Source organism: Lampetra planeri, chromosome 37 (genome assembly GCF_965212315.1).
Source record: "Lampetra planeri chromosome 37, kcLamPlan1.2.h2, whole genome shotgun sequence".
Lineage (NCBI taxonomy): Eukaryota > Metazoa > Chordata > Hyperoartia > Petromyzontiformes > Petromyzontidae > Lampetra > Lampetra planeri.
Window position 1 is genome coordinate 2,679,074 of NC_136143.1, and position 24,263 is coordinate 2,703,336.

At 52.6% G+C, this 24,263-nt stretch overlaps 1 protein-coding gene across 16 annotated transcripts in view; it reads left to right on the top strand.

The window, feature by feature from the left end:
• Window positions 1-24,263, top strand: part of AUTS2 (activator of transcription and developmental regulator AUTS2) — a 263,193-nt gene that overhangs the window by 158,318 nt on the left and 80,612 nt on the right. For all 16 annotated transcript variants that reach the window (XM_078611701.1, XM_078611700.1, XM_078611702.1 and 13 more), the window contains one exon: window positions 4,227-4,256. In XM_078611701.1, coding sequence (XP_078467827.1) covers window positions 4,227-4,256 — 30 coding nt within the window. The remainder of the gene's footprint in view (window positions 1-4,226; window positions 4,257-24,263) is intronic.

Genomic DNA, 24,263 nt, shown 5'->3' on the forward strand with positions numbered 1-24,263 from the left:
TGGTATTCAAGGTACAACGTATTTCACTTACACATAAATACCCATTTGGGTATGTAGCCGTTCATTTCTCTTTCCACCACGCTCGTCTGAGCAGAGTTTTCCAGGACGGGCCGCGATATAGTTTGGACTGCGGTTCCAAACCGCAGCGGAACTCGGGTCTTGCTGGAGGTCACGGCCGCTCACGATGGCAGCGCTGTCGGTGGGCTGTCTCCCGCCTGACCCTCACGCTGAGCGCGGAGTTCAGGAATCTCCCCTCTCGTCCTTGTCCTGGAGAGAGCCCGGGGCACACGTCTCGTGGCAACTATCCCGCTGGGTTATTTTCTCCAGGAGGGCCGGGGCAGCCGGGGGTGGACGCAGGTTGCCCTACATTTTCGTTCATATCAAGACTGTGTCCAGGTTCTGAGGTTTTTATTAACTATATGAAAGCGACGGAGCTCCGGAGAAGATTGAATTGATATCCAGCGTTTTCTGTAAATGACGATAAGGCTGAGAGCATTGTACGTGCCACGTGGTGGCCAGATGGCACGCGTGCAGGAAGCGTGGGTGAGAGTTGCACCTTCCCTTCCTCTGTACGTGAGCAGCTGAGCCTGGGTGCTGGTGGGGTTTGCAACAACGAGATAGGACTGCGAGTGTTGGTGTTTGAGCTTCTACAACTCCGGCAATTGCAGCATCCGTTCCATTCTTTTCTCTACAGCAACTCTGGTGGTGGCGATTTGGTGAGGTCTTCATTCAGCAGTGGATTAACCATGGTTGGGGATAATGATGACTGTGGCTCTCACTTGGTTGAGGACAGGACTGATGTGACGACGATCTGCGTTTCTTCTCGTGTTTAATTTGTTTTGCGTGTCACGGCGTTTTGCGCTGAACTAGGACTCGTATCGACCATCGAGTCCTTGCCTATACTCATCTGGCAGTTCACCAGCATCCGTTCAAGCAGGTCTGACTGCTGATGGGACAGTGAATGTCACAACCGTTTCAGAGTTTGGCTTGTGTTAAACCAATGAAGCTGAAATTATTATGCCCTCCCAGATGGCCGTGTGGCTGATGGAAAGTGTCAAATACTTTTAGATTTTGTGGAGGGATAGATAGGTGACAGAGTTTCGTCTTGTCTGCTCATCTATTTCGTTGTATTCTTCACCACGACACTCATGATTATCGTACATTACTACTGAAGGCTTTGTTGCTTTATACCTTGATCAGGACTTGCCTTGTCTCTCGATCTCACGGGGGCTGCAGTTGAATAGCCCCGTCATGCTGCGGATCCTGCCAGAGCCTATTTTATTTTAATCAGAACAGAACAGGGTCCTGGTGGACGGTTTCCAGGCCAGTTCGTCCATAAAGCTGAACAAAGGCAGGGAATTACAGGTGACAAACTGAGTCGAATGCACGGGAGCGAGGTCGCGTACATTCTCTTTCTGTCAGCTGAGGAATTAGCGGTTCTGAAGCGAGTGCCGGCGTACGTAACGAAGGAGCGCAGTGGCCGCGTCAGGGACAGACAGAGCTAAGCTCTCCATCGTGGCTCGCAATGCTGGTGCGTGCGCATCGCGGTTTTTCCATTCTTGGTTGACAGAACATGACGGCCGCATTGCACGGGGCGCCAGCCCGGTGCTCTGCTGGGTGCGTGGCGCGCACCGAGAGATGTGCGTGCGCTCGCTGGCGCTCACGTTTCACGCCTGGGTATTCACGTCGGCTGGAATGAGTGTGCCGGGGTGCAGAGGGTCACTAAATAAATAGAGCGCCAAATTCCAGTTGCAACCCAAGTTGCTATCGGTAACTAAAGCCCTTTGGTTACAGCGGAGGTACTATTAATACCGACTTGGACCGAGGTTTAAAAAAAAAAGTTGGTGATTTCCGGCTAAAACTTTCAACGAGGCGGTGCTCATCTGTTTACAGCCCTGAGCCAGTGATGGAAAATTCCACATTCCCATGGCAGGGTCGAGTCTCTCCATCGGACAACCACTGTTGACTTCCCCCCAGAGAGTTAATGGGGTGATAAAAAATGTTTGACTCCGAGGCTCGTGTATATTTTACGCAGCTCGTGTTGGCCCCTGCATTGATCAAGTGTTTGTTTGTTTTTTTTGGGCTGGCCTCGTATTTTGCAACACGCGTTCCTGCGTCACCGTCGCAATTATCACCCTGTAATTGTGATCCGCGACGCCCCCGCAAGCGATGGCGCTTCCAGCGCCCGCACGCTCCACGGCGGAGAGCGAACACACGGCGACCGATGCGTGGATGGATTTTCCTACCGCTTCAATTGCGAAGGATTATTTTAAAAATGTCAGATAACTAGCAAGAAATGCGAAAATGGGTGGCATTTGAAAAAAATATATATATAAAAATCTAAGTGCACATTTGGCATTTGGCAAAAAGAATATCTCAGCCTGGCAGAGGAGGCAAGAGATGGTAAGATGGCGGTGAGACACATGCCGCCGCCGCCACCACCGCCGCCACCGCGCGCGGTACGTGGGTGGCGCGCTGGTTAGGGCGACATTCAGTGACTGCGAGCAGCCTCGCTCTGACATTTACTGGCTCATTAGTAATCACATTAAAGGCCCAGCGTGGGCCTTGGCGGCACGGAGGGGGCGGGTCGATTTATGCCGTCGGTCGAGGGGAGGAAGAGAGGGCTTCTGGCTTGCCGGAGGAGAGCGCATCAAATGGTGCCAGAAAAACTTGTCAGAAATTGTAATGTAGCCTGCAGCTCCTCAAATCGCCCCTGACGTTTTATAAAATATTCATGGGTGAAAATTAGGTCTGGGAATTGCTGCGAAAAATAATTCACAGCCTGGCGTTTGTGAGTGAACTTGGCATGCGAAATAACACGCGGCACACGTGTAGAAATTACTTACCGCGAATTCATCCATCAGCACCTTCATTTGCCCCGTTCTCGTGAGCTAGCGGGCCCCGCATTAAATATTCATGTGCAATTCTCGCATGATTTCAGCACCCATTTCACATTCAGAAAGGCATTAAAATGTGATATTTGCCTTTGATTTATGGAATGGGGCTGCGGTGATGGGTGCTGATTTGCCATTTGCCTGAGTGCTGCTCTTTCTATATTGCTGCAGGACAGTGGTGCTCAGGCTCCCGCACTGTACGGCTCTGCTCCACACTTGATATGCGCCGCGGAGACGGGGCTGTCGAGGGCCAGGCTTGCATGTGCAAGCCTTAAAGGGGCCCTTCACACTTCCCCCTCTTGTATCTGGCCGCGGGCCCTCTCTCGTATCTGTGTCATCTCTTGTAGCACCGTGAGAAGAAAAAATCACACTCTCCATGGTGTAAACACGGTTTGTATTAGCGGCAGACTTTTAGATTAAAATGTAAATGTGTGCATAGACGTAAATTAAAAACGTAATTTTATAAACACTGCCGAGGTGTAATTCTTCAATGGTGTTTTCATTTCCCTTACAACCGGCCAGGTGGTGACTCAGCTGTAGAGCGAGCGGCTCACAATCCGGAGGTCGCGAGTTCAACTCCTGGTTAGGGGTCGCCCATCGTCCCTTCCTCCAGGGTCAATGAAATGAGCACCACTTTTGTGGAGAAGTCAATGATGGCTGTCCTATGGATAGACTATGTCCTTGTCAGAGGAATATGGAATGTCCACCGCTGCCTTTAGGGCTATAAATGGGAGATGAGCACCACCTCAGTGTCTTCGTTTGAGCTCTTTGGAACTTGTGGGATGTTGATGCCTGTTCTGTGAAAGGGGTGGGCGAGGAGGGCCAGCAGCCCAGCTCGGCCTCTGGTGCACCTGATCCAGAGGCAGGAACTCGCTGCGAGTGACACTTGGACGCGTCGCCTCTCACGATGCATCGCTTTGAGAACATCGACATTGTGTTTTTAAAGGACAAAGATTTGCCCTGTGATGTTTTATGTAAGTTACTTGTATTGGTAACCAGCTTCAACGTCAATCTGCCTTTCACAATGTGAATTCTCTCCATGTTTTTTTGCCACGTCTGCGTCGTTAACAAACGCGGCGTCGCTGCTTCTCTTTGGCGTCCCTTTGCGCTGAAGCGCCAACTCCAATGCCGCTCCCGAGGTTCGTTTGGATCTGCTAAGCGGCGGCTGCACGGCCGCCAATCGCCGCTCGCGGTGTGCAGGGCAGCCCAGGATTTATGGGCCTGCAGATAAATCGCTGCTCGCTAATTTAACATGCATAGAATTTCTGTACATTAGGAAATCAAACGTCCACACGTTTCACTAAATTACTTTCCTTTGTTCTTCTGTTGCAGTGCGACAGCGAGAGTGACATCGATGACCGGGTGAGTACGGTGTTATGCACGCTAAGCCCGTTGCACCCACGCAGCAGCAGCTGGCGACGTGTGTGTGTGTGTGCGAGAGCATGCCGTCGGGCGACACAAGAAGACGTGGCCGCCCAGAGGCACCTGGAGGCCCGGTGCTCGAGGCCCGGAGCAGAGCGCCACGTGGGGGGGCGCCCTTGTTTTTTTCGTGGAAGGAAAAAAAAAGCGCAGGCTCGTTGTGAGGCCCTCGTTTGTGTGAGGCCCGGGGCAAATGTCCCATTTTGCCCTCCGCCCCCCTCTCCTCTCTTCCGGGCATCCCTGCGAGAAGACGCACGAGCGCTTGTGCCACCATGACGGTGAGGGCGCCGGTGCTCGCGTTCGTCTGGGACAGCAGGGGTCGTTGACTGCTCGACAGAAACGGAACAGAGCCCACCCGACATGAAAGCAGTGCGAGTGAGAAGTAGAACGTTTAGCCTCGATGCAAACCGGCCGGCAGGCTCGGCAGTGGAGCGGCTCGCAATCAGAGGAAGGCTGTAAGAGGGTGGACTCGCCCATCATCCTGCTAGGGTCGATAAAATATGTACTGCCTTTTTTGGAAATTAACAGTGGTTGTTGTCCTGTGTCTAAACTTGTGGCCCCCCCGCCCGCCACAGGAACGTGGAACAGGAAGTCACTTTAACGTTGGAAGCATAACAAGAATTCAATGTAAACATTTACCAAGAATGGGTTGTACGATTCCCACAATTGCAGGAAAACAGTAGCAGACAAACTTTTTTGTTCTCATAAACATCATTATATGTGTGGGGTTCTTCTGCCGCCTTTATTCCATTAAATGTGTCATCCTAATCAATCCAATCGTGACAAAACGATTGTACACAGTCCGAAGGGATGGTGAGTAATAACCTAATTTTAACACTTATAAAATTACACAATTTAATTAGTATGTTACTCTCAGTGTTTTATTCGTTATATTTATTTACATTAAAGGAAGCTACACGTCATTCCGTGCCGTACGGTGCAGCTGCACCCCTCTGAGCGGGGCGCTGTTTTCCATGTAAATGACACGCGGCCGTCTTACTTGCGTTCGGTTGTCGGATCCGTTATCCGGGCCGCGCTATCTGTGTTCTCCGCGAGCCGTCGGCTGCAAATGAGGTGGCGCGGCAGCTCGATGAGACGCGCGGAGAGGCGGTTTCCCAGACCGATTAAGGCGATTAGACCCGTCCATCTCACCTGCTCAGCCAGTCCGGCTCACGTACTAATGTCCCTGTTACTTGTTATAGTAACACGTACAGTGAACTAAGCGTTGCCATGGTCACAGGCTGAGCCTGCCAGGCTGGACCGATCGCCGAGCTGTGTGTGAGGCTTCTGGAGGCCTGTGCCACCTAGGGCCTAGAGTTGCCCACCCGTCTGCAGCCTGGGTTTGACCCCAGACAGTCTTCGGAATTGGCATGTTTGTTTGTGCCAAGATCTGGTGGAATTTGTGTTGAACTTCATGACGCTACAATGTGCAGTTTTGAAGTGATTTCCACTTGGTTCACATTTATTGACATCGCTAAGGGAAACCAAAATAACAATTTGCGCCATTGTGGAGAATATGAGTCAGAGAATAACTAAGCAGACTGTGCCTAATTTAGATATGTGTATCTCCAAATAAAACATACAAAAAAATAAAATGTCCCATCAGCCACACGGCCTTCTGGGAGTGATTTTTTTCAATTGCATTGGTTTAGCACGCGCACATTTTGAACCGCTGAATGTCGAACCTAGTCCACAGTTTGCGTGTATTAAACCAATGCTACTGAAAAATTAACTCCCATAAGTACTTTTGTTTTTTAGGCGGAGGGACGAAATTGGGAAATTAGCATTTTGTCTGATTATTTATTTGGTTAGCGAAGGGAAAATATCGCTAAAGGTCTCTTTTCCCTGAACTATTCCATAAAATGTGCTCATCAAAATCGTCTTAATGTAACAGGAGGGCTGTGTGAATGTATTTTTTTAAATTAACATTTAATGCGGGAACAGGCTCCGCCATGCAAAGGGCCTTAAGCCTAAATGGCAGTGTGCCAATTTTTTCTGTCAAAAATAATCACCTACAATTTAATGATAATTACCAAAAATTTCATCACTGATAGGCATTATACATTTCTGTCAATCACAACTATACGACATTCAAAAGTGCTTCAAATTATATCTCTTTAAGATTGCCCTAATGTACTAAACTTAGGTATTTTTAATTGAGATCAATTAAATACTTTCCAATGCGAAATTGCACCGCAGGATAACTTCATTTGAGTCGTAGAATTCTCTGGAGGCTGGAGAGGTTGCTGCGGGCTCATTGCCGCACTGCTCCGGCGGCCTGACAGATCGCCTGTCAGCAGCCAGGGTGATCGACCGTCACTCGCTCTCTCGCCAGCAGTCAGTCGCCTCCTTGTAACTCTTCTATGACTACTGCCATGGTTACGTATCCCGTGAACCTGGTTGATTCCTCCACCCATGTTGACGACTCGGTCGACCAGACACTCACCGTCTTGTCTCATCCATACTGTGTTCACTCACCACGCCGCAGGGCACAACAACTCCCCTCACTCACCCACCCTCTCACCACACTGGAGGTCACAACAACAACAACAACCGCCATTCGCCACTAAGTGGCAGTGACGTTACCATGGCGCTTGTACCAGGCTATGTGCACGTTAAGGCCACGTGAAGTGTCGAACGCCTGCTGGCAGGAGGTTATGGGACAGACCCAGGTGCCATGCGTCGATTGACTGAGATGACAGGCCGATGCACAACCTTGCTGTGTTTTAGCCGCCCCGCGTTCCACTCATTGTTGTGAGCGTCGCTCCTCTGCCCTCCGTTGTTGCTGGAGGGCGACTGCCTCCAACTGCCCAGTAGCGTCCTTCATGAGCCTCGTCAGCAGAGGCTGATCTTGACACCGCTCGTACCAGTCATCGGCAAGTCCACTCAGCTCCACGTCCTTCTGTACCACATGGCTCCATTTCATCTCTAGCCCGTGCCGTGGCCGTTTAGCCCCTTCAATCCGGCCGAACAAAAGCTCAGCCACCCACTCACCACACTGCAGGTCACCTCACTTCTCTATTTGCACCGCTCCACTATGGAATTCCCATACCCAAGTTCCTATAATAGCCCTGCTCAATTCAAGCAACGCGTTACACTCTTATCTTTTGCAGCCCTGACGGTCCTGTTTGTTTCTGGTCGCTTGACGTTTTGGGGCCATCGTGCCTGTGCTCAGCAACTGCATCTCAAAGTGGAAATGAGCGCACGTGCTGTTTGATGACGTTCTCTTGGACTGCCAGAGGCTCAAGGTGCTCAATCCTGGAAACCCTCGGTCCTAGAATAACAAGGCAGACAAGACGCCTCCTTCCCAGACCCATCCCTCCATGTAAACAATGCGAGTATTCTTTACACAACCCATCGACCACACAGCCTCCTGGGAGTGCTTCTTTGCAGCAGCATTGGTTCAATACCTGCAAAACTCTGGACCGGTTTCGATTTGAAATTCAGCATCTCATCAGCAGAGTCAGGCTTGCTCAAGCCAACGCTGGTGAACTGTCGGATGTTCATTGTCAAGGATCCTCCGTTCGATGTGGTTTCTAGTTCGACACAAACCTGTATGATATGTGATGTAAAAAGAGCTTTAGTTTCGCTTGGTACTAATATTCCTCGGCACTAAAGCCCTTCGTAACCCCTCGTGTCCTGCGGAGGGCACCCGCAAATCCACATCACACCCTGAAGCGGCACAAAGGCGTCACAGCGGTGAGTGCAAGCCGCTGGGCTGCGGGGGGAGTATAACGTCGACTAGAGGTACCACGATTGTCCCCGGTGTAAACAAAGCGTCCGTTTCTGGGAATCGGGTGGAGAGCTGACACGGACAGGGATTGTGTACCCCAACATTTGAAGAAAGCAACATTTCTGAAACCAGATTACACGGAGGTTGGGGTACGCGGCGCTGGCTTGCCAAATGCACGTGTGAAGTGGCAGGGGGATGTGCAAGGGGGGGGCGTGTATTGGCAGTGCATCAGCTGGCAGCTTTGATACTCGCAAAGGCGTTGGTACCTGCAAGAAGATGGAAGTCGCAGTGTTAATGCGGTAATTCCTTGCAGAAGTAGAGGTGGCAATGCCTGCTGCAGTGTTTCTATTACTTCTCAGATACAGTGTCGAATATATTTTAAATCCGCGATGTTTCTTTGTTTAATACTGACGTGAATCTGCATTCGTATTTATGCATTGGGTCGAACGCCCGAGAAGTGGTAAAGCTCGTCTGAGAGTCTTGGGTTGTAGCTCGCGCCGCTGATCCGCGTAGAATATCCTGACCCGGGCTTAACGGCCTTCGCGCGTTAATTAGTCAATTAGCGCGCGGTGGCGCGTGGGCCACAGGCAAACACGGCGGCGGCACGGTGTAGCCGGGATGGAGCGCGCGCCGCCTTCTGCCGGGCGGCGAAGGGTTAAGGAGATAAATGGAAGCGTCTGGTGTGATGAACAAGTCAAGAGCCAGTTGGAACTCCATGGGGAGCGAAATAAATTATCGCGGGATCAAAGACAGGCGCGGGACAGAATCAGAGCAGCGCTGCGGGGAATTTGCGGTGATCCACGGCGGCAGTAAAAAAGGGGAAGGCTTGTTAAATTTTAATTAAAGTGAATTCCAATGCACTATAAATTCCTGGTCGTCCTCGGACATGAATACTTGATGAGGGACAGAATGGCAGGCAGCCCCGGAGAGGGGAGGCCTCTGCAAACGCGAGAGCGGCAGCACCCGGGAATGCGCCGCGTGCCTTGGGTCGTATGCACGTGGATCGTATGCAATGCACGTGGGTCGTATGCACCTGGGTCGTGCGCACGTGAATTGTATTCAATGCACGTGGGTCGTATGCACGTGCGCGCAACTTTACAAATCGCACCCATCGGCCCATCGATCGTGTCGAAGCCTGTGTCGTGAGCGGTCGTAAATTGCGCCGTTTTAAATGCGTATTTATGGCGGTTAGCGAGATCTCCGTCCGTCGTTATTAATGGCCGCCTGGCTGTGTTTCTAATAGTGACGGCATATCAAGATGCGCGAGGGACACTGGTAAAATGAGTCATAGCAGTGTCAGATTGTGCAGCGGTTGGGATTTTATCCCGCGGTCCCGCGGTAGACGTCCACCGTTATCGCGCCTCTTGTCACCTTCGGTGAGGCTCGGTGTCAAATAATTACTTTCATGGGAGTTTTATTTGTTTTTTAGTCTCGGAGCGTGCGACAACAAAACACGGCGTCAACGCAAATGAAATGTCACTCGGTGCGGGCGCCCCGTGCGCTCCCCTGTGCGTGGCGTGTAAGTGGCGTGACGGGGTTTGTATTTACCGGCTGAGAGCGGCCTTCTGGAGGCACAGGGGCTCACGCGCGCGGCCCGCGCTCGGGGTCACGCGGGTCGCTGGAGCGATATTTTTGCGGTAATGGTGGTCGTACGTCATCGCCGTCACGCTGGGTTAGGACGCGTCGTGTGATTACGCCGAGAGGTGAGTGCCGCTGACAGCGCGGATGGGCGCGGGGTAACTGGGGCCGGCAGCTGCCGCACCCACGGCCCAGTTATTACATCACGAAGCTGTGCACATCAACAACAATACCAGCACCAATACCGCTACTGCCGCCACAACCACCACAACCACCACATGACCGACAATACCACCACCAATACCACTACTTCCACCACCATCACCACCACCTTCATTTGCACTGTCACCACTACCACCAATGGCACTACTTTCATCCCGGCACTTATTGTTTTGACCCCAGAGGGATATTGGGCCGAGTCAACCCCCAACCAAGATTTGAACTCGCAACCTTCCGATTGCGAGCTGCTCGCTCTACCGCTGAGCCACCCGGCCGGTTTGTACTTGCACACACGGGACGCGGCATAGTGCGCACGCACGCACAAACATCAGCCTCCACGGCTCTCAACCCCAGTGAGATAATTAGTATTTTCCACCAGTGTCTCGGGGACACCAATGTAGAAGAGCACCACCACCACCACTCTCTCATTTGAGCAGGGATAAACTTTGGCACGACTGCGGCAAACAAAGGCCAGTGCCTCGCACCTTGCGCGATCAATTATTTGGTGCGCGAGCGCACACGCAACAAAGTGAAGGCCAATTCCAAAGCGAAGGCCCCCGGGCCGAGGCAGGCGGCCGGTGCACAAACGGTTAAACCTGTGGCTCGATGTCGATTTCCTGGGTGCGGGCGAGAGCCGGGGGTGGGTGAGTGGCGTGTGTGACGGCGCGGATCTGCCGCGCAGGCTGCATCGCAATGAGCGGCCAGGACGGACGGATGGCCTGCAGGAAAACATTTCACTCGTCACCCAGAGAGGCTGCCAGCCCCTCCCCCGCGCGCCGCGGCCTGACACCGGCTCATGAATAATGAATCCCAGTCAATGCCACTTTTTTCGCGCCTGCATTTTTTTTATACATACAGATCACCTACCCCTATCTAACAGAGAGGGCCCTTGCCGATAAACACCTGGCAGGTCACCCGCTTTGGTTTAAGCGAGCCTGACTCTGCCGATGACACACTGAATGCCAAAACCGATCCAGGGTGTGCTTGCATTGAAACCACTGCTGAAGAGATTGTATACCCCCAGAAGGATATCTGGCTGATGGAATTTATAGAAAATATCCTGGAAGTTTTTGTGTTACTGGAAAGATATGGGAAGGAGCCGTGTTGTCTGCTTATGTACTGCGTATTTTAATCACCTGAGCTTAGTCCAGGGACCGTTATTATTTTTACGGCAAAGTTGTGTTCGAGTAAAGCACGAGATGTTACTTAACGCCCGAGTCCGTGATTGTCACGTGCAGTGTGACGCCACATGTGGCTCTTGCCGTGTGGTGCTCGCCGTGTGGTGCTCGACGCGTGGCTCGCGGTGCGTGGCTCTCTGCCTGTGGCTCGCGGCGCGTGGCTCTCTGCCTGTGGCTCTCTGCCTGTGGCTCTCGACGCGTGGCTCACTGCGTGTGGCTCTCGGCGCGTGGCATGCAGCGCTTGGCTCACTGCGTGTGGCTCGTGGCGTGTGGCTCACTGCGTGTGGATCACTGCGTGTGGCTCTCGGCGCGTGGCATGCAGCGCTTGGCTCACTGCGTGTGGCTCGTGGCGTGTGGCTCACTGCGTGTGGATCACTGCGTGTGGCTCTCGGCGTGTGGCTTGTGGCGTGTGGCTCTTGAGCTCACGGCGTCACACGAGATTTCGGCGGTCCTGGCGTTCGCCGTCCACGCCGACGGCTCTACGCTAATATTGTACGTGTTTGAGCGCAGTTTAATTTAAACATAATATTTTGTTCGTAATTGTCTAGTGGAGCGCAGGTTTAATGCTCATTAAATCAGAATTAATTTAAAACTCTTGTGAAGGGCCGTTAACTGTCATCATGTCCGATCACTACGATTTTAATTACTGTACGTGCTGCGTCTAACGGGAGATGACTGCGATCCCTTTTGCGAATGGAGTTTTTAGCAGTCGGCGTGTCGGCGGAATGGGCTTCCTGACGCCCGCCGATGGCATCGCCGACTCATTCCGCCGCCCGTAATCACGGCTGTGTTTTGGTGTCGTCGTAATCGCTCTCCGGATGCAAAACACCAACGGTTAGAGCGTGACCGCGCGACGCGTGAGCGGTCACACTGTGCAGCGCAGCAGCGCCACGGTGAAATTTGATGTTTCGCTGCACGTGCCGGGAGTTGAAATTGAGTTTCTGGTGTGTCAAAAATAACAAGTCTTTGCACCGCTGTCACAAAAGTTCCCGGCACGCGGGATGAAACGTCAGACGTCGCGTTGAACACCGCATGGCTGCACGGCCCAAAACAAACGGCACGGGAGTGACCAGAATGTATCGTGCGAGGTGCGCACACCATGACGGTAATAATGATGATTCTACTTATGTACCCAGGAAAGCTTTGCCGAGTCTCCAAGACTCTTTTTCAGGAGGGGACAATGATTCTTATGCGGGTATTATTTTTAAATTTTGAACCTTGATGCCTCCGCACAATGGCCTACGCTTTTTTTTACGCTCGGAAGTGTTAACCGGGCAAATGTGGCTCCGCGTAGAGCGAGCAGCGCACAATTGGAAGTTTGCGAGTTCAACTCCTGGTCGGGGGGTGGCTCTGCCCACCATGGAGAAGTCAACAGTCATTTTCCTGCAGATAGGCTCACCCCCAACCATAGGAATATGACCACTGGCTCAGGGTTTTGAACAGGGGTTGTTCACCATTGCCTCCACGCTCATTTGAGCAGCAGATCACTTTGCCTTGTGCTGTGCACGGCGAGGGTCTGTTTGTACACAGGGCGCGGGCGTGTGCAGCTAGTGCAGCCCACATGGAGGCATTTGTTCCGCTGTAGCGTGCGCCGCCGCGTTTTGCCCGACGTGTTGTGTGGCCTCCGCTTACAGCACCGGGGGTCAGTGCTGATCCGTCACCCCGGCCACGCCGCTAAGCGTCAACACGGCTTGACATCTTCAAGGGATCATTCCTATATTCCATCATGTAAATTCTTGGTGACGTGCGGCTCACGCACGCTGTTTGTTCACAACCTCCGGCCCTCTTGGGTGTTAACCACACGACCCCGTTCATCGCTCACGGCGCGTGTGGTGAACGTAGAAAAGTACTCCGTGGCGCTGAGCTTTCGGAGGGCGCAAGGGAGGCAATGCTCTTGCGTTCGAGAGAAATTGAGTCCGACGCTTGTCACCATTTTTTGTCCACCGACCAAATAGCCCAGAGTGCGCTAAGCAGGCTTGAGGGTGCACAGAGCTGCGTTCGGTGGTCACCGTGTACAAACAACAGGGCGTCGTAGAGTTTGCAGGGCTATGCGGTGGATGGCAGCAGACAGTGCAGAAATGTTTGTTGTTGTACTGTACATCTTTGCTCCCACATCTCTGCTCCCTGCGTAAATCAACCTACCTTCGCCAGCCCCTACTTAAGCTCGGTCCGATGATCCCCACGGTGTGCGGAGGCCCTCATCCAGCAACGGATCGAAACCAAGGACCTGGCCGGCATATGGACCCGCAGGAGGGCGCCAGCACTTGCTCACAGCTCCGAGGCTGTGGGCGAGGAGACGCGAAGTTGAGAGAATTTGAGAAAGGGGGGGGGGAGACATTTGTGTCTGACACGCATTTATTAGCACAGCGGTAGCACGTCAACTGAGACAGCCACGGCCAGACGTGGAATAACCAAGGGCACCCTGTTCATATTCCTAAAAGTTATCCTGCCTGCCGATAAAAAAAAAGATTTTGCTTGCGCATTATGCAGTGAAATAATCCTAGGCCTCCGTACAGCTTTGCTCTGTCGATTGTGCACACGTGGTCTCATTCATGTCAGCTAAGCGACACGGGTGGAAAGGGCATTAGCTGGCAACGTCGCAGAGTGTTGTGCTTTCTTCGTATAGTGCTCTCCCAGCATGTGGCCGGATCGCTAAGAGAATGTTGAGTCCTTGCAAATAGAACGCCTTAAAATGAGAACAGTTTCCCAAGGTTGCCATTGAGTCGTTCATAAAAAAAAAATCTAGCATCTGTTGTTCTCAGCCCCGAAGCTTATCTTTTCTCAGCTGCCTTTGGATGAGCAAGTGTTGTTATTGTACTGCACTTTGGAATCATTATTATTGTTAAAATGAAGCTATCTTTAGATGAATTTATTTTACGCACATTTATTTAATTCTTCCAAAGTAGTTGTGTAGTTTTTGTTGGGTCTACGTTCAATGTCACCTCTCTCTCGCATGCGTGAGTTGTCCCCGGGGGTACTCCACAGTTTCCTCCCACGTGTATGACACACTCACGAATGGGACTTGGTCACACATCCCAACACAGGAACACAGCGCTTGGGCAATTGTTGATAGCGTTGGCTCTGGCTGCCTTCCTGCTTACCTGCGGTTTCCCACGCCTCCTGCGAGTGAAAAATGCCTACGTCATTTGGATTTGAAATGTGCTTTAATGATGCTGTAATAAAATATTACATCATCATTATTATTATTACCCTGCTTTGAGCATTTAAAGAGAATCACTCCTGGGTGACCACTGCAAGGTGCAGTCGCTTACAAAAATAAAATATTCTGCCATACCCCAAAATGATGTCGTAATGGGGAATATTTTCTCTTACAATGTCCCACCTTGAGGGATGGGAGTGTTTTTATTCAGCGCCCTATAATGCAGCTGCTGCTGCTGCTGGTGCTGTTGCAGCATAGGTTACCGTGCACATTCATACAATTGTTGCGAAGGTCAACTGATTTTTTTCCAACCTTCTCTCACTCCACGAAATTTAATCCAGACAGCAAGCAGTCTGCGATGGAAAGAATTCTGAGAGATTGTGTGAGCTCAGTGGGAGAGCAATTGGCAGGCAATTTATGTTGATTTAGGATGGAGGTTAAACGCTCTGCCTGAGGTGTGTTATGGAATATACGGAGCTGTCTGCTCTGCCTAGAAAATTGCTCCGTGGTTTACACGGAGGGGAAATAGAGCAGAGAGCGCCGCGCGAGGGGAGGGGAGAAGGGAGGAGGGGGAGGAGGTGGAGGAGACAGGAGGATGATGGAAAGTGGAGGAAGGGAAGAGAAAAGTTAAAAAGAAGAAAAATCTAAAGAGAGGGAACAGAACGGCGGCTAGAGGGAGACAAGCCCGAAAAAGAAAACGTATTTTTTGTACATATCCCGTCGGTCGCACGGCCTTCTGGGAGTGGTTTTATTTTTTAAAATCGCTTTGAGACAAGTAACACTCTGGTCCAGTCTGACACTCGGTGGTCATCAGCAGTCAGGCTTTGCTTGAACCAATGCTGGTGAACTGCCACGAGTTTATTTGCAAGGGCCCTCTGTTGGATGCAGATCCTAGTTCAACACAGAACTACGTCGTCGCCACGCACGGTTTTGGTGGAGCGAAGCGACAGCATTTGATATTAACCGCTTCACCCTCAAAGTCTACATTGTCCCTTGTAATTCCTGGCCACGCTGCGGACCCAACGGAAGTGAACGCTGTGAAATGAAGGCCCGCGCTGCTGCACATTTCTAGTTGGCACGCATGCCAATAGCCAACGGTGTCCAAACAACCAGACTCATCTGGCGCACATTACGGGTGGCTCGGGTGGTCCACTCGCTTCATTCTCCCAGCCCCGTCCGCGACGGGGGCCTTTGAAGCGTGATCGATGGCCCCGGGGCACGCCGGCACTGTAAATACACGTGGGCTTTAATTGAGCGCGGCTGGCCCCTAAATCAGAACCCGCGAGGGAGCGACGCTCCAGGAGCGCCCCCCCCCCTCTCCCCCGCATCCGCTTGCGTTTATTTGTATTTGTGTCGTAGCAAGATCATTTCCTCCCGCGTCCATCACGGTCGCTCTGAATATTCACGAACTCGCTCTAAATATTGCCGGGGGTTTTCTTCCGCGCCGGTAATCTCCACCGTTTCATTGACAACAACAAAAATCTGCGCCGTTTAGCCACGGATTTGAGACATTCCCCGACGCTGCCATCCGCGGCGCGATGGAACACGCGTCCTGGCAGCGCGCTGCGTCGGGAATTCCACGTCGGCGCTGGTTAGACCACAACCTATGCATGGGATGGGGTATTTTCTGCTTTTATCATTTATATATATATTCTTATATTATACCCGTTTGCTGAACACAGGCCTAAAGGCCCAACATGTCAAACGGCCAGCAACAAAATAGCCCTGGGTTCAGGCCTGGTGCACGCTCCCATTACTGCGGAGTCAAAACATTCACCACAGTGCCGGTGCGCATCTCTGTGGGATCCCCCTGCGTTCAACTTTCTGCCAAAGAAAACTTCCAGCATTGTTGCATTACCCCTGGGTAGCAGCTCCGGGGCTGCCCAGGTCTGTGGGAGGGGAGGAAGCGGGTGGGGGGTGGTGGTAGTGGTGACACCACTGCATTCCATCTCCTCCCGGCAGCGCGCCGTTCAGGATAATTGGGCAGGTGGAAGTCCTGATGCGCTGCACCGACCACATCGCCGCACGACCCCTCGTGGAAACCATCAGTTGTAGAAATCTAAACGTGGAAATCCCAGTGTGAACCTATTCAGCCTGTAGCCTGTGTTTCCCAATCAGCCTAGAGCCGTAAAATTCGTGCGGTGCGCACAGTAATAAAGTTCAACACGATTCCATCAGATAGCGGTACAAATCAATTCCTGCAAACCCAAACGCAGGCGCCAATTGCCGGACTGTCCACGTCAAACCTGGATGGGTGGCAGCTCTCATGTAAAGGCTCTTTTTCACAAAGGTCCCGCTACATTGGGATGTTTGGCCAGCACCAGTTACATTGCTTGTTTGTTTTAGCTATGGGAGGAAACCAGAGAACGAGCAGGAAACCCAAACAGATTGGATGAGAACATTCACACTCCACACAGAATGGCGCCCGAGTCAGAAATCGAATGAACCCAGGCCCTTATTGCAGTGAGGCGCAAGGCTACCAACCATGTTGAATCCATCTCATAGTGAATGGACATTAAGTGGTCAGGCCCTGCTGTCCAATGAACGGGCAATTTTATTTTGTAATATATTACTTTTTTACACGCTTTTATTTAACTCACCCTGTCTGTTGTCGTATTCTCAAAAAATCTTGTAACTCAATTTTTACCCACTTCCCAATGTGCTATCGGCTCCAAACTTGCTATACTTATGTCATACTGATGGCAAGACTATATTCTATCAGAAAAAAAACATTTTAAAACATTATTTTACACGCTTTTGATAAACTCACTCTGTCTGTTGTCGTATCCTCAAATCTTGTAACTAAATTTTAACCCACTTCCCAATGTCATATTGACTGCAAACTTTGTATACTTATGTCATACTGGTGACAATACTATATTCTATCATTAAAAATAAAAATATATTTTTTTAAACCATCTTTTTTATATGTTACATTTCGGCTTGGGTCTAATTGTCTACGCTCAACTCACGTTGGCTGTAAATCACCACGGTCCCTTACTTATGGCAAGCCTCGGGGCCACTTCCTGGAGTCGTGGAGTTCTGCCATTACTCGTATGGAACATTTCATTAAAGCGTGTTTAAAAAAAAGTATTTTAAATATTACTTATTTTACCTTATTAACACTGTAGTGGAATTCTTCCCCTGTACACTGCTTCAGGGTGGAACTCCGTCTCATTTTCTCTGTTGCCCAAGCTCACATGTTGTTAATCGCCCCTCCCATGGGCGTCGAGAAGGTGCCCATACCCTGGCTAACCAAGAGGCGGCGGGTACAGCAAATGTGGACTAATCTCTGTCCATACCGTTCTGTAATGGATAGAGTGTTGCCCCCTCGCATGCGTGGGTTTTCTCCAGATGCTCATTGTCTGGAAACATCTCAATCGGCGCGCACTTCTGCGTGTTGCGGAGCGCTCAGCGTTGTAAGATGCAGCTGCATGAATTAGCAACATAATAAAATAATATTTTTGTGAAACCTCTAGTTATGAATGCTGGGAATTGGACACAACGCAGTTCTATAACCCACACATTTACAACAGCCCGTGAGCAGCAATGGGAGCTGCTCATGTTGCCAACGGTAGAAGCGGCGTTCGAAAGCCGCGATCCAATCGCTTACAGGTGTCGCTTCAGCCTGCCTGGTGCGGCATGGAATGTTTGGGATTTTACGAGCGAGGAGGTGAGAAATGAACCCTTTGTCACACGTAAAAAAGGCAAATCTCGCTCAAGTGGATTGCAGGCGCGCGAGTCGTGTAAAGTGGTCGGCGTCATTGTGAACGGAAGCGGCGGTGCAACGCGTCTTTGAGCGAGGCCACGCGGATCGAGAGAGGCGCGGGAAGCGACGCGGAGGATGACGAACCTCGCGTGCCTGGAATAACTCGCGGGGACAAAGAGAGGCGCACCACGTGGGGGGGCAGAGAACACAGCAACGGTGGAGACGGCGCCATCAATGCGATGACAAAGCAGTGGGCCTGAGCTGGACGATGTGCTTGGGGCAATGAGGATTGAGTGGCGAAACGAGCGCTGGCATGACAGGCGAGAGGGGGGGGGGTGCAGGTCGTCGTGAGTGCCCGTGATGCCAGGGCGTCTCTGAGCACTTGACACACGATGAGCGACTTACAACCCATCTCAAGCATTTGAAAGGGGCACCCCCAGTGGCAGCTGTCTATGTGGGCACAGAGGAAGGGGCCGATGATCGCTCTGTGTAATCCCAAATGAGTAATTTCCAGGTAAATTTGTTTTAATTCGGCTAATTTGGACCGTGACACCGGCACGCAATGGCCGACTCATTCGAGTGGCACTGCGGCATCCTTGACGGTCCACGGCGAAGCAGACGGCGCGTGGTTTACGGTTAGTACTGCCACGGTAGTAACCAGGGCAACCTGCCCGGTTGGAACCGCGAGCCTCGGCAACGCCTCTCCACCAGCCCCACGTCGTGGAGAGAAGAAGGGGGTGGGGGGGGGCGATGGCGACGGGAGGGACGGTCGCACAACGGGGGGCGGCCACTGTGATGAGCCTCCCGCGCCCGTCACGACGGCTACGTGCGTGCGTCACGTGGAGGCACACTGCTGGGTGTGTTTCCAAGCCTCCGGTTTAGGCAGCACGCCTTCCTCGCGGCCACAAAGTTGTCGTCTTTCTTTTATTCTCTCCGTGCAGCATAATAGCGGTTTTGTTTCACGAACTCGTGCACGCTGCACTCGTGGCAGCGGCGTGCTCTTTTTCCGAAAATTGACGTTGTATTGCCACATGCCCGTTTTAAATTATTACATCCGACCGTGACAGTCATCGCGTACTGTACTTGTTTACATGATTTACAGATGTTAAAATGCGTGGGCTGGGTGTTGCGCGCGTCGAGAGTGCGTTGAATGCGTATTTGTGAGCACTTTTGGCGCCGGGAGCCTGCGTGCACATGTGTTAGCGTCACGAGTTGACAGTGCAATAATATCGGCTGTCTCCGCGCCAGACAGCATCCACCAGCCCACAGCCGTCATCCAGACCAGAGCTCCCCAAAGCCCCTGTAGCCATCAAGCCTCGGGGTGATGTGCACGGCCAACAGCGAAGAGTGCAGCTGCTGCGCAGCGGGAGTTGCAGAAACATGGTCGTGCAGTGCTCCGTGCTCATTGTAATAAACCATTTTTGTTTTTTTTAATCTGTCAGCTTGTGAGTTATTGGCCAAAAGCAGTGTTTCTGATCAGACCGGCCTTGTCCCTTCTAATTTTGTCCTGCTTTATGGCTCCATAATGGTCTCTTTCACACTCATTTTTTTATTAGCATCTGCACTTTCTAGCCGGGGCCATGAGACCTCCTGTAAAACCCTGACCCGGGAATGAATGAGGAGGGGGGGGGAGGTGTTTCTTTTTCTTTATGTTTGCTTCCTCTCCCACTCGTGACCGTCCCTCCGAACGGAGCGTAGCGGCTAACGGCGCGCGAGCCGCCCCGGGGAGTCTCGCCTTCCAGCGGCTCCACTTCCCCTCCGGAAAGCCCTCTCCCTTTCTCTCGCCGGCACAACTGCAAAAACAATCACCCCAGACGGCCGAGTGGCTCGGCGCAGCGGCCAGCGCCAGCAACCGCCGCCGCTGCCCAGTTTGACCCACTGTGCGTTCCGTACCGGCGTCTGAGGTGCTCGCCAGCTCTTCACAACAACTCAGGGATATTGCACAATGTGTATTTGCCAAATTCTCTCTCTCTCTCTCTTTTTTTTCCTTGCACACGACCGGGCGCTTGAGAATTAATTTGAAATGTGCAGCGTCGTCGCCAAGTGTATTCTTTGGACAGATGTAACGCGTTAAGAATTTTGTAAAATATTACCGTGGTTATAAAGAATGCGATCAGTTCTAATTTAACAGGCCTTTACATTCGAATGTAAATCCATTTTAACAGGGTCATGCATGTCACTGCAATGGAAAGAAAAGCAGCAGAGATTGAGTATTCATGAAATATTAAAACTGCGACACTCCCTTACCAACAGAATTTGGACTGCAGCTCAAGAATGCCTGGATTTTAACGCGTGTACATTTCTGGTACAGAATGGCATCTGTTTAAGTAGCCTCTTTATGTAAAGAGAGAGAGTTCAGAGTGAATAGAAATCTGCGGGCAATGGAGGCAGACGTCGAGACGGCGTGTCCGTACGTTACTCGGCGAGCATCCCGAGACTCCGTGCGCTGTTGTGCCGACCGATGTTCGCCTGGCCACACCGTAAGATGCGGAACCGTGCCGGTGTACGACGCCATGCCTGCGACGGCACTTCTCAAAATACCGGCACTTCTGTTGTCTCCACGGAGGGGGAGTGGTGGTGACCGTGGCCTGCTGGGAAAATCTTCTCCATCCGCGGCGCTCGTGCGTTGATGTCGCAGCCCTCTGCCTATGGACGTTTATCTATCTCGATAGTGTACACCTTACATTTCTCTGTCTTGGCGTACGCCTTTACCGCACGCAAGGTAGCGTCTATATTTTGACCAGATGGTCTTTTTTTAAGCGAGCCATTACAATGCAGAAAAGGCTGCTCATGTGCCAACGTTCACAAATATTATTGCACTTGACAGGCTGCCCATGTTGTTCTCCAGTCTGCGTTGTATGTTCGCTAAATCAAACACAACAGGTTCGCTCTTTGTGCGGCGTAATTGGAACGGCCAAGCTCAACTGCAAATATTTCTCTTGCACGACCAGATGTGAGCTGTTTTGCTTGGCCTGCAGAGGGCCTTGTTAATCACCTTAATTCCTGTGTCCTGGGGGGCGGGCACGCCACCACCGTGTTGTTTTAGGGCACGAGCTCAGTGCCAGAGTCTGGGGGGGGGGGGTGCCCCCCCCCCAGGGCTTTCTCAGCAACCGTGCGCTTGCGCCGCCGCTCCCCCTCCTCTCCATCATTCATCCTGTTGCCTTGACGCTTACAATTTATAAAAGGAAGTGCTCGCCGCTGACCCCCTGGCTTCCAGCACTAGATTAGAAACCTGTCCAGATATATTAGCGTGGGCCCCACTGCACCTGCGGGGCGTAAATTTTCATTCCGCTTTGCCCAATTCTTTCCACTGGGTGGTTTAATTTGAGGTGATTTATATCACGGGCCCAGCAAGAGAGGAGGCAGGGAGCTTGCGGTCAGAATGCCGCGGAGATTAATTCGTACTGTCACAGTGCAGCGCATTTCGCTTGGAGCCTCGCCTAAAGCATTGCCAAGGAAAGAGGGCGATTTTTAATTTTAAACCAGGAGTCCCGTTTGTCCTTTGGAAGCGTCCGGGGCGATTCCCTTGTTTAAACCGCACGTTCCGAAACTTCGAGGAGGAAATGTTGAAACTGTCAACTCTGCTGAGAAATACTAATGAGGCGTCCCGACGCGGTTCACCGGTAATGGCAGCCGCCTCTCTCCGCGAGTTTAATGAGACTCATCCTTTCATGCTTAAAAATGAAGACGGCAAACTGTGCTGAGTGAAGTCGGTTCGCTCTGCTTGTGGCGAGCTGTCCCTGTAAACACGTTAGGCGCGGTGTCGCGCCCCAGCACCTGCCTCCCGGCCACTCATTAACCCTCGCCCACAGAGGAGCTCGTTTGCCCGCCCAACGCAAGTCAGGTGCGCATCGGTGACTTTGTTTTTCCCAGAGAAGTCGCCTCAGGGCAGGGCGAGGACGCTTGGCCCGCAGCGCTCGCTGGATTTCCGCTCCGCGTGTTTGCGTCTTCCTTCCGGAGGCCGCCTCCCAGAATTCCTCCTGGTCGCCGTGGCTGATGACTCCACGGTGGAGCGACTGGCTTCCCCAGACGCCTCACGTCCAGCATGTGCTTTGCACGAGCGGTGATTTGTTTTTTATATGTAGGCGAGTGGACAGAGTGCTTTTCAGGAGTTAGGCAAACATCCCAAAATAGGGCCACAGAGCTTGGGCATTGTTCGTGCCGGGTTTTGGCCGCCATCCCGCTTGTCCGTGGTTTCCCGTGCCTCTGAATCGTTCTCTCTCTCTCCCTCCCTCCGTGAAAGTGAGCGACAACTGCGCACGCTACAAATCCTCCACTGCGATTATTGTTCATTATTATTGGGACGTTTGGAGGCAGCTGGGTCGCATTAGAGCTGTGTTTGTTCGTGTTTTTGAGAAACCGTGCACCTTGTGTGGACACATGAGCTGAGCTCTCCTCTTTGAGGTCCTTAATCCCACGTGCGGTTGAATCATCCCCCCACGGATAATTGCACGGTGGAAATTAATCGCACAGGAAGGGAGCGTTTGGAACAAAACTTTAAATATTTTAAACGACTCCCACGTGGGTCTTTCCAAGTGCGGGGCCCACGCCGGTGCCGTGCGCGCAGGGACCGACGCGTGCGCTCGCTCCCACTCGTGTCTTGACGGCGCTTCTTGTTTATGCGACGGTGAAATCTGTCTCTTCCTGCTCCCTGGGTTGAAATATGGAACCGGCCGGGTGGCTCAGAGGTAGAATGAGCGGCTCGCAATTGGAAGGTCATGAGTTCAAATCCTCGTTGACTCGGCCCATCATGACTCTGGGGTAAATAAAACTAGTACCAATTCATGGGGAAGATCAACAGTGGTTGTCTTATGGTTAGCATTATCGCCCTTTTTCCATCAATGAAAGACGAGTTCGGAGGCCCAGGCTGGGCCACGCCAAACCCTGTGATATTCGGACCGCGCGGCCTCCTCATTGCGCTAAATATGACATCACCCCGTCCATCCTCAGCCATCGCTGCATACGTAGGGAGCGTTGGCGCAGTGCTTAGCGCACACTGCGATGTGAACCCGGCGACCCCCAGTTTGATTACCAACTGCTGGCTAACATCGGTGGTGTGTGATTTCTGAAATGGTCGTGGATCACCCCCCATTCACCAACTAGCATGGTGAAGTGTGGTCAATCAACCCAATCCAGCAGTGGATTGACAATGGGCTGTGAGTAAATACTCATTCCTATCACAATGTGCAACGGCTCTTGTAGAGGAACACCTAATGTTATTCCACATCTTACAATTGGCGGCGATATGCGATCATTGTGTCGACACGAACGGGAGCCGTGCGGCTCCTCCGTTCCCGGTGCGCCCCACACCTCTGCCGCCGCCGCACGCGTTGGTATTTCTGCTGCCGGCGACGGGGGTCGCGAGGGGTCAGCAGGACCGGCCACCTGGGCGGCGAGTCTTACACACTCACTTCTCGAGCGCTCTGCGCCGGCAAACGACGGCGGCTGTGGGAGCCGAACAGTGCGGCGACAACGCAAACGCTCCCCGCGATGGGAAAAACAATAAAAGCTGGGAGGGTAACCTCGGCGCTGTGCTAATTACGGCCCTCTGCTGGGTCGGAGTAACGACCTTTAAATCATTTTTATTGAGGGGGAAGCGGCGGTAATGCGTGGCGTTGCAGCGCGCGGGATGAGAGGGGGCCGGCCGCACAGGCAGGAGGTCGCCTGTAATTGCCACGTTGCCGGTTGTTATTCTGCCTGTTGGCAGCTGCAGCGTTGGGTTTTTTTTTGGGGGGGGGAGGAGGGGCGGGTGGGCTGGCAGGCGGGTGGAGGAGCCGTCCGGCTTGAGACCGGTGATGGAGGTGTGGGGGGGGGGCGACAGGGAGGAGGGGCAATGGAGGCAGGCAGGGGGAGCAGCTGATGGAAACGTGGCTCCCTTGGGTCCTCCCTTCCGCTGATCCGTAGGACGCCCCCCCAGCATACAAATGGCTCTACTCTGTCTCCCTGTCTCCCGCAGGGACCCATTACCGCCTGCCCGACTCGTCCCCGCCATTAATAGCACTGTCACAGGGGAGGGCTGGGGGCTGGCGTCGGACGAAGAAGCCTCGTGAATGGGTTGGCGGCCGGTCGGCCAGTTGGCCGACCGCTCTGCGGAGTTGGGGAGCGGTGCGTCGTGCGCCGTCCTGCCACGTCGGCACCGCCGGCCGTGAATTACCGGCCAATGAGCGTGCCGTCGGAATCCGCGCTGCGCCCTGTTTGTCGCCCGCGCCGCCCGTAGCTGTCGGGGATCCCGCCTGTCGCCTGCTCTGCAGGGTCACGGGTTGTTCTGCGTCCGCCGCGTGAAGCGCGAGGGGCTGGGGGGGGGAGCAGTTTGCCAGCTCCTTTGCCGTGAAGCGGGGCCCGTGTGCTGCCGCCGGCACCGCGGCCTGGCCAG